At 43.9% G+C, this 10,551-nt stretch overlaps 1 protein-coding gene across 1 annotated transcript in view; it reads left to right on the top strand.

Annotated features, from left to right (window-relative positions):
* The first annotated feature begins 711 nt into the window (after window positions 1–711).
* MRPS7 (mitochondrial ribosomal protein S7) overlaps window positions 712–10,551 on the top strand; it is a 115,311-nt gene continuing 105,471 nt past the window's right edge. The window contains exon 1 of the mRNA XM_085617031.1: window positions 712–850. Within this exon, the coding sequence (XP_085473157.1) occupies window positions 801–850 (50 nt within the window). The 5' untranslated portion in view covers window positions 712–800. The remainder of the gene's footprint in view (window positions 851–10,551) is intronic.

Below are 10,551 nucleotides of genomic sequence, written 5' to 3'. Positions count from 1 at the left end.
CCGCGCAATATAATAAAACATTAAATAAAATAAAAATCCTCTTCGCTAAATTGAAGTGTTTTCCATAAAAGAAAGATACATTTGTAAGGAGATTGACCTGAGTTTATTCTTGCAAATACGGCCTGGCTACACAGCACTCCACCTCCAATAGAGCCAGTGCTCTTTTCCCTCAAATCCTGTTATTCCAGGTGCTAGAATCCAACAACAGTCTCAAAATTAAAAACCATCTAACATAACACAATATATCAGGGATAAAGTACCCCTGGAGCACATTTTTTTTTCTTTTTGCAGATTTATATAGCACGAACTCGACCCGAAGGTATTGGAGCGCTTGACATGAGTACCAGTTACGTTAAATGATACGTTACATTATAAGGATATTGCAATATTCCCCAACACGCCTTTAAAAAATGTAGTTTCAAACTTTCAATTGTGTTTTTGTAACTTTACATGGATTATTATTTTGCAACATTCTATTACAATTCGATGTAGATTTGTTTAACCTTAGATGATACGTAACGATAACGGAACGATTTTTTATCAATGAAGTTTAATTGTTTAATATACGATTTTTCTCCAAAATTGAAAAACAACCAAAATTAATTACCTCAAAATACTGTAAAGCTAGCCTGGTTTACACTTTCAAGTTCCTAACGTGGCTAAAATACATACAATACGAGCGACAAAAAACACACCCTTCCTGTAACGTACCACAAACGTGACGTACGAGCTGCTCCGTCGTGACCTCGTTCCCAGTAGTGCCTTGCGCGCGTCGCTGCTGAAATCTATACCGACCAAAGATGGCAGCCGTGGCGAGTGCTAGCCGGCTCCTAGCGCTACGAAGCATTGGGTAAATGAACAGAGATTCGGGGGGCTACATATTGGAGTGCACCCTTTACTCTTGAAGGATGAAGACTTAGAGGTCACGTGGCGATAACGCGCGTGTGACACGCGTCCCCACTCCTCTGCCTGTGGGGCCCTAGTCCATACTGCACCTTTCTCCTCACCTGTTTTTTATGAAGTCCCCCCCCCACCCTTACTGTCTACGGACTCCATCTATTTCTATAGAGCCAAGTCCTCCTTCATTTCCTTTTATCTCCGCCCTCTATTATTTATGACCCGGGTCCCTCAGTCCTGCCTTTGCAGAACAGCCATCTAGTTTTACCAAATGACAGACACCATGTCATCAAGAGCCATTGCTTTCATTCATTGGCGAGATGCATTTTGGGAGTTGTAGTTTTGGGATATTAGCCTCTCAAACTTTTACGAGTCTAAGGCGCATGCCATCGCGTGGTTATGTTGAGTGAGTGAGGGGAGAAAAATTCGTGTGTAATTAAGCTTTTAATAGCGGATAATTACGTTGACGTTTTCGTGTGGTGGTTTACTGGTTTGAGGTTGATGCGTAGTCCAAAGAGTGTGACCGCCGTCAGAAGTGGGTGGTTTAAGAGGGCAGAGCATTCGAGTTTTTGAGGTCCATGCGCAAGGCGCTTATCCAGGCCAGGTTTTTTCCTTTCATTCTGGCACTTGTAATTATTCTAATGGTTTTATAAAATAAGGATATTGCCCAAATGCAAAGGCAAGCAACCTGGATTGGATGAGTTGTTCATGGATGGAACTTGTGGGCAGATTTACAAGCCCTTTCCGTCACTTTTGCACCGCCGTTGCATCACTTTTGTGATGCAGCGGCAGCATAAAAGTTGCAACCCATTTACAATGTGACGCATCTAGGGAGATGCATCACGTTGTAAAGCCCTGCGTCATATTATACCTGCGCCAGGTATAATGTATGCAGGATCGGCGTTCCCATGCAAAAAGCCACGTAGAACTGACGCAGTGAAATTTACAAGATTTCACTGCGTCACTCTACGCCTTCACTGCGTAAAAATCCCTACGCCTGCTCAGACAACGCGTAAGGATTGACGCATGGCATTTTACATGGGACCTACCTATGTTTTCTGGCGCATTGCTGGAGTCGCTTTTCCTCCAAAAGATGCGTCAGAATTTCTGACGCATCTGTAATTCCTTGCGCCATGGTGCACTGTATTGTAAATACAGAGCATTCATGGTGGCGCAAGGACATTTGAAGGTGACGCAAGGAAACTGACACATCTATGCTGATGCGACAGTTCATTGTAAATCTACCCCAGCGGATCTCTGGAGATATAGTTTAATTCAATTGAAATAATTAAACTAAACACCTGAAAATAATGATGTGTAGAAGAAAAGAACTCCTGTTACTCGAAAACGTGTCACAGTGACATGGTGTCATCTGGTGACCAAGGCTGTGAAAATACTGACCACCGTCTGTCTCTTTATCTCAACTTTTACTTTAAATCTATATTCTGCCAATCTTGCCAAAAATGAATCGGAGAAATAAGTTCAAAAGTGATTGTCCAAGGACGCGTCATTTGTCCAAGTGGAAGTTTGGGATTGAAAGCTGTGTCTCTTGAGTCCACAGTTTCATCTAGTTCACTAGACCACAACTGGGGTGACGGTAATTGTGATGGCAAAGATAAGGGTCTACCCTTTATAGGAAAATGTCACTGTGCTTTGGGCCCTGCCATGCTATAGAGTACAGTGTTTATTTGCAGCATATTTAGGTGAAAAGGTAAATCTGAGATTAGATGTCCAGTTATCCTAGGCCCACAGCTAAAACATATCCACTGGACCAGCGACTACAGCAGTAGGCGGTTACTGGGTGTTATGTGTGATGAGGAATTGATAGTTACAATTTGTATTCCAAAGCTAAGGGTTTCATTCCATTTGAGTATTTTATTTTTTGGAGGTTTATTAAGTGATTTGCCCCGAGTCACAGTAGGTTGTTCCAACACATTGACTCAAACCTGGTTCTCCAGCTCCAAAGGCATCAGCTCTGGCCATAATGCCACTTCCTCTCCCCTACACCAGAGTTGTTCATTTTCTAAACTTAACTCTCCAACACTGCAATAGCGAGCAATCAAGGCTTACTTCAGGAGGTTGTAAATGGATTAGAACTTAAATACCCTTGATAAGCTCAATTGCCCTATGAGTTATATGTTCTACAGTGGCCTCATTTTAATGCGCCCCATAATAGGCTACGTGACTAATAGTCTATTGCGCTGATACAAATGTCTTGTAATGTCTGTCCATGCGCAGTGTATCTCCGCGCGCTCAATGTGTCCTTTGAAGTGATAATGGAAAGTTGTTCACCCTACCCATCCCTCTCTGTACATCCCATCCCTTTATCTGTCTTCTTAGTTCTTTGTATTTGGGGATTGTCACACATCTTCTACAGTCCATTGCGGCTAGGCAGCGCATGCGCTGTCTCTCAAGACATGCTGTATCTGGTGTATGGGCATTCAGCACTCTTATCACTTGTGATTGGTTCCTTAATGCCATTGTGAAAAATCCTTGCTTTTCATTGGTCAAAAGCTTACATTTGTCCCACCTTTTGCTATTTTGGTCATGCCCTGGAGACTGATCTGTTACATGCATTAGTTCACGATGAGTTATATACGTTATTGTTGCGTACTACTTTTTCTATTGACTCTGCTTCAAATGTTAATTACCTGCTCCAAGCCTGCCCGCTTTTCATTCACCCGGTGTCCATGTTGTATTGCCTTTAGCTACTCCCTCCCCATGCCGTTCAAGTTGTAAATTCCTTACTCCCCTTCTGTTGTCCATGTTTACCTGCTCCAAAGCTGCCCCCCATCCCGATATTCATTCTCTGGGTCATGTTGCCTTTAGCCCATCCCTCCCCTCTTCATGCTGGTCAAGTTGTAAATTCCCCGCTTCCCTCGTGTTGTCAAGGTGTTTTTTGTGGCTTACACACTCGTAATGGCCGCTCGGGGTTTCTCTCTTTGCTTCAATGCTTTGTCAGTGTAGTCCAAGCAATCCTCAGTAATGGAAGACCAATGCTAAACAAGCATTTGCAATGCAATAGATCTCGCATTACTGAAAGTTTGAGCTATTGGGGTTGCAAATAATAATACAACGCCAATAGGTCACACTTTCAGTAATGTGAGACCTATTGCATTGCAAATGCTTGTTCTTTCTCTGTCTGGAGCCCACACCTCCCCTCATCTGAGAAGGTCTCATCTCATCTTCTGTCTGCAATAGCACTTCTCCTTTGTCTGCTCAGCTTCATCTGTCTTTCTTTGGGGCCCATCCCTTTATCTCTCAAGCCAACTTTTCTCCTACCTGTCTCTGTGGAGACTCTTTCTTCTGTGGTACCTTCTTTCTGTATTTTCCCTTTACACAAAGAACCCTCCACCTTTTGTCTGTGAAGGCTCATCTTTCTCCATGGTGAGCTTCGTTATCTTCTGTAACATACCTCATTACACCTATTTAGAAACCCTTCCCTTTGTAGTTTATTTGAGGTCTTGTGTAGTGCAGACCACTTCATTGCTAACATCAGAGTGGTTTAACCATTTACCAAATTATTACCAATAATGTTGACAGATGAATAACGAAAGCAATACAGTACATCAGCCTAACAGATTGTTTCTTCCCATCATGAATATGGGAACATTTGTTTTACCCAGTCATTCATTAATGACTGCTCTGGTTAGAATTAGACTGAGTGAGTTAGTACTTGGTAGGCGTTCCTTGTTGAGTCGAGTGAAACGTTTAATAGGAATTCTTTTAACTCTTTTTGAAGGCAGTGTATGAGGTCTTTGTTCCGAGACCTAGGGAAATTCTAGTGCAGATTGTTGGGGCGGCACCAGAGAAGGATTGCCAGATAATTTAGTTTATTGAATTCTAGGATTTTGAGAATGAGAACCTCTTCTTCCAATAGTTTTATTTTTTTGCCTTTACCTAGGATATTTGTCTTCTGTGCAAGATATGTCGGGGGTTAAGAAGTATGGCTTTGAATATGGCCGTTATAATGCTGTTTTCTCTTTTAGTGTCAATCAGCAATGACTGGATTTGGTAGGTATATTGCTATGAAGCAATACATTTTGTTTACAAAAAAAATATATGGCTTTGAAGGTCCTGCATGCAGTTCTTAGTATGCATTGTCTATCCATTAATAGCTAATGTGTTGTTTTTATGAGCGGTGAAATATAATCTGTCTTTTTAGTATTAGAAATTGGCCTTGTGGCAGAGCTCAGCATTTCTTTTGGTGGCGTACAGCCAGATCTGGGGAGGCTAATGAGTAATGTGATTCTGTAGTCCATTCTAGCTAGAACCAGGAACTGTACAAAAGTCTAAAGGTCTTGAATTTAATTTTATGTCGTGAAAGGTATGTCATTGTTGGCTATGTAGTTTATGTGTCCATGAAGCAAGAGTTTTTCATCCAATACAGAATCCAGTAACATTCTTTTGCTTACAATCATCGGCTTGTTTGTCCACTGGGCTTGAGCCAATGATCAGGTTGTGTGCAACGAGTCGTTTGAATGGTGTGAAGACTAGGAACTCTGTCTTGTCTGAGTTTAATTTTAGGAAGTTACCGGAGTGCCATCACAAGACATCTTGCACTTTTTCAATGTTTGAAAGTCTCTCGATTCTCAGTCTTTGAAGATCCTACAGCAGCAATCTCTTAATGTCCTCGCATGGCTTGCCCAAAATTATAGACTGTGTTTTTCCTCCAATGGATTAAAAAATCTGATGGTACTCTGGAGGGTACTTTATAGATATGTTTGACTTTGGAGCCTAGGCTTTGCTGGTTGGGGGTGCATCCAAAATGTGTAGCAACCATCGTTGATGGTGTTTGCTGTCCCTAATACCAGGCAGTGGGTAGACATATGGGTGTTTACAGTTGACTCGGGTCTATTTTTTACCTGTGAACTTCGAAGATTGAGGACCTACTGGTCTCTACATTTGCAGCCTCCCACCAACACAGGTCCCTGCGACCTGAATAGTTGTGAGTAGTGCAAATTAGTGAGAATGTAGTCTAGTTAGAACTAGGGACTATACTAAAGTTTAAAGGATATGTGGCATTTGTGCAACGTTCTTGGTACCGGTGGACATTTTGTTGCCAGCACTATGTAAAAAAATAAATTTGTGGCAGATGTATGTGGGGAGATGCCAGGAAGCTGTGGTATTGTTATTGGGGGGGGGGGAGGGACTTCCTTCTGCCATCCTGCCCCCACCCCTTTATAAGTAAAACAAGCATTGAAAATGCAATAGGTCTCGCCCTCGTTTAAGTTAAAGCAATTCTGTTTGTAATTAGGTGGCTTTTTAGCTTTGCTTTGATTAGTGTCTTTTAAACTTTAATGTACATAACATGCATATGTATGCATGCATTTACATTTGTATTTATATAGATATGCAGATGTGTGTGTATATATATGTTTATATATGTGTATATATATATATATACACACACATACATATATAAGTGCATATGCATATATATATACATATATGTGCGCGTAGAGATGTAGAGGTAGAGCGAGAGGTAGCGCGAGAGGTAGAGAGGTAAGAGGTAGAGAGGTAGAGAGTAGCGAGTGAGTAGTAGTAGAGAGTGAGTGGAGGAGAGTAGAGTGAGTAGTAGAGTGAGTGGTAGAGAGTAGGGTGAGTAGTAGAGAGTGAGTGAGTAGAGAGTGGGTAGTAGAGAGTGGGTAGTAGAGAGTGGGTAGTAGAGAGTGAGTAGTAGAGCGTGAGAAGTAGAGTTAGTAGTAGAGAGTAGTGGAGAGTGAGTAGTAGAGTGAGTAGAGAGTAGTAGAGAGTGACAGTGTCTCACACACAGTGTCACACACACAGTGTCACACACACAGTCTCTCTCACATACACAGTCTCACACACACACACAGTCACACACACCGTCTCTCACACACACAGTCTTACACACACACAGTCTCACACACACACACACACAGTCTCACACACACACACAGTCTCACAAACAGTCTCTCTCACACACAGTCTCTCACAAACAGTCTCACATACACAGTCTCACGCACACAGTCTCTCACAAACACAGTCTCACACAGCCTCACACACACACACAGTGTCTCACACACACACAATGTCTCACACACAGTCTCGCACACAGTATCACAGTCTCACACACACAGTGTCTCTCACACACACAGTGTCTCTCACACACACAGTGTCTCTCACACACACACACACAGTCCCATAAACACACACAGTGTCTCACACACAGTCTCTCACACACAGTCACACAGTCTCTCCCACACAGTCTCTCCCACACAGTCTCTCCCACACAGTCTCTCCCACACACAGTCTCACACACACACAGTGCATAGCCTGCTGAACAGCCCCCCGCTCTCTGCATAAATTTGCCTCACGAAGCCACTGTGTGGCTGGGCCAACCGGGTGGCACTGAAGCCTAATGAGCCCCCCTTCCACACCATCCTCGTTCTAAACACCTCCCTCGTTAGGCGAGCAGCTGGGAGGGAGCCACCCACGTGTAAATAACAGAGTGCAAGGACCTGATAAAAATATGACAGCACCCCTGCTCTCTCGTTCTTTGAACCCCCCACCTCCCCATCAGTGCCCGTCCGTTCCAGAGAAGCCAGGCTTCTGAGCGATTAATGGGCAGCGCCTGTCACGCCGTGAACTGGGAAGATAACTCAGTGGGTAGAGCGCACACTGAGGAGAGCGGAGTGTAACTGCACGGCAAGAGTGTTATTATGTGCAGAGGAAACTGTGAATTCTAATTTTCCCGAAACTGATTGAATTAATTGTGTCACATAATAATGATGCCAGGTTCTTGTGTCCCTCAGGACGGATGGTTAAAATACACAGGAACGAAAGGCGCAATACCCACACCCCACAAGAGCAAACAAGTGCTTTTCGTGAGCACGTCACTTGTGTGCACGCATGCACCAAAGCCTTAATGCACACATTAATTTACACATCTGCGGCACGCGTGCTCACGACCCCATCTTGTCCTGCAAAAGTGTGGCTCAAAAACGCCAGGATGAGGAACAGAGATTATGGACTGATGGAAAGGAGAGCAGTGTGCAGGCATTGGTGAGCGCGATGGACAGACGGGCAGATATTAACGAGGGAGGGAGGACAGATGGACGAACAGGAGGATGGTCGAATTTGGGGGGTGGGCAGCGAGAGCAGCCTGTCCTCTCCGTGTCCCCTTGCGCTCCGTGCCTGCTTCAAAGTGAAAGAGGATCTCTTGTCTTTATAGGGCCATGTGTTTAAACACATGGCCCCATAAAGATAAGAAACCGTTTACGCCAGAAGGAAGGCAGGCGTGCCAGTCCAAGTGGGCCGGCACAAAAAGCCAAAGGGAGGCAACCTAAAACCCTCCTTTTCAATGGGAAGCCAACATTTAACATAAACGCTGACGCTACCCAATGAAAATGAGGGGCGCGCCTCGAGTCCCCTTCTCCAAACTTAGTTGATTACTATAAGTCTCGAGGCGAGGAGCGCATGTGCTCCAACGCCAGCCGAGACCTAAAAAGAAGCTGGGTGGGAGGCACACCCTGCTCCAAAAACAGGAAAAAACATTTAAAAAAAGCAGATCGCCGAAGCCCACATTCAAATCCAGATTGGAGTCCAAACAAAAACAAGCAAAGCCAATAAGTTTGGAGATGGCCGACAGAGTTTTGGATTTGGTCATTGTTTTGTCATGGTTTTTGCAAAGCTTTACTGTTGGGAAACTGCCGATCCTCATCAATTTGGGGGTCAAAATAGTTGAAAATGAAATTTTTGTTTCGGTCGAAAAGCTTACGTATTACCACAGGTATCCATGGCACTTAAGGGAACTACTTTGTATGTGGCCGACCTCCTTGTGAAATAGGACAATCACATCACTCACATTAGAGTTTGCCCACCAGGGCTTACCCTTTGCTCCATAGTTTGTGCTCTAGTGGACAGAAAAGAACTGTGAATTACACATTGACAGAATAATGAATGAAGAGGACTGTCTGGAAACTAGTAGGTCATACATATATTTTTAAACAAAAAATAAAAAGGTCTTGGCTAACACCATACCTAAAAAGAGCCACTGACTGCTGCTCTTTTACAGAAACTATGAAGAGGTGGTAATACAAAAACGGGTATGTGGGAAAAGGAGAGGGGTAAAAAAAATAATGAGTTTTCACCACTGGTCAAACACCTGTGCATTGAGTGCATTGTTGCATGTTTTGCCATGAAGTACCTGCTAATAAATCTTAAGGTCTTAACCCCTTTGCTGCTAGGCTTCCCCCCGTGCTAAGCCTTTTTTTGGCTATTTGGGGTAGTTCGCAATTAGGCCCCTGTAACTTTTTGTCCACATAAGGTATCTAAGTCAAATAGGCACCCTTTTTTCCAATACCCTGAGGATTCTAAAGGTACACAGAGTTTGTGGATTCCCCTGGGGTTTTTTTTTTTAAAAAAGGGAAGAAATTGCAGAGACAGGCAGACTTTTGCCAGAAAACCAAAATTTTCTATACAGTTTTGGCATTTGACTTGGACATAGCCTATTTTTTTTTTTTAAACACATTTTCTTAGTTTTTTCCCCTTTTTGCTCAGCAATCAACATCCATTACCAAATAAACAATTATCTTAAGTACATGAAGTTACGTAGAGTCTAAATTAGAGAGGCTGCTGAGGTTACAGTGGCAACCCCGAGTGTACACAGCAGCGTTATAGTTCTTGCCACGTCTGTGCTTGATGCACTGTGGTGTTCGGATGGAGCTTTAAGTGGTCCATTGCGTTCTGTACTGCAGTACTGTCGCAACATGGTAAGAAGGTTCATGTAATGAGGTAAATAAACTGTCCCAGCACTCCCCCTCCCAACCTCGTCTGGGCCATTCCCACATATACTTTGTATTAGAGTGCTCCATTAGGCGCCCCCGCCCTGACCACCAACATTCCAGTATACAGTTTTTACAGTGTTAGATCAACAGGACTTATAAACCTTTAACATTGTAGGCTGAAAAGGGCCTGGGTAGTTAAGCTTCTACTACACCTGCGCTGCAGGGACTGGCGGCGGTGCGAGGGCCTTGAAAGCTTCTAGTCTGGTATCCCAGTCCAGGGAGATTATCTTTTTGCGCAGTCCCTGGGCTTCCTCCTGTCGGATTGCAGCACTTTCTGTGCTGTCCCACCTCACCACCTCCCCATGCCAACTATTGAGTGATGGGGGTGTAACTGACTTCCATCTCATCGTAATGGAGTGTTTGGCCATGATTAATGCTAGGTCTATAAAGCGCAGCTGCACCCTCTGTGCCTTGGAACGTCCCAGACACGCCTGTTGGGGTTATCTCGACAAGGATCACAGCTGCGAATCTGACCATAGTGACCACTTCCAACCAGTAAGATGTGAGCACCGGGCACGCCCAGAGCGTGTGGAGTAAATCGGCGTCACCTAACTTACATCTGGGGCATTGATGTTGCGTGGCTGGGTATATGCGTTGTAACCAGTGTGGGGTGAGATACGCCCTGTGTAGGACCATATATTGGATGGACTTAAATTTGGCGTTACGCTGGATTTTCGTGGGGCATTCTAGGATTCTACCCCATTCTTTGTCTGTTGATTCTGTGCCAAGATCCGTGGACCATCTGTTGCGCAGATCCATCAAGGGTACCCTAGTGTGTGCTGTAATAACTTTGTATAGCTATTTAGTGAGGTGGCGGCCTTCTCCCATCAACTAGGTCATG

This window comes from Triturus cristatus, chromosome 7 (genome assembly GCF_964204655.1).
Source record: "Triturus cristatus chromosome 7, aTriCri1.1, whole genome shotgun sequence".
Lineage (NCBI taxonomy): Eukaryota > Metazoa > Chordata > Amphibia > Caudata > Salamandridae > Triturus > Triturus cristatus.
The sequence above is the reverse complement of the archived record's forward strand: the minus strand, read 5'-3'. Positions and strand labels throughout refer to the sequence as shown.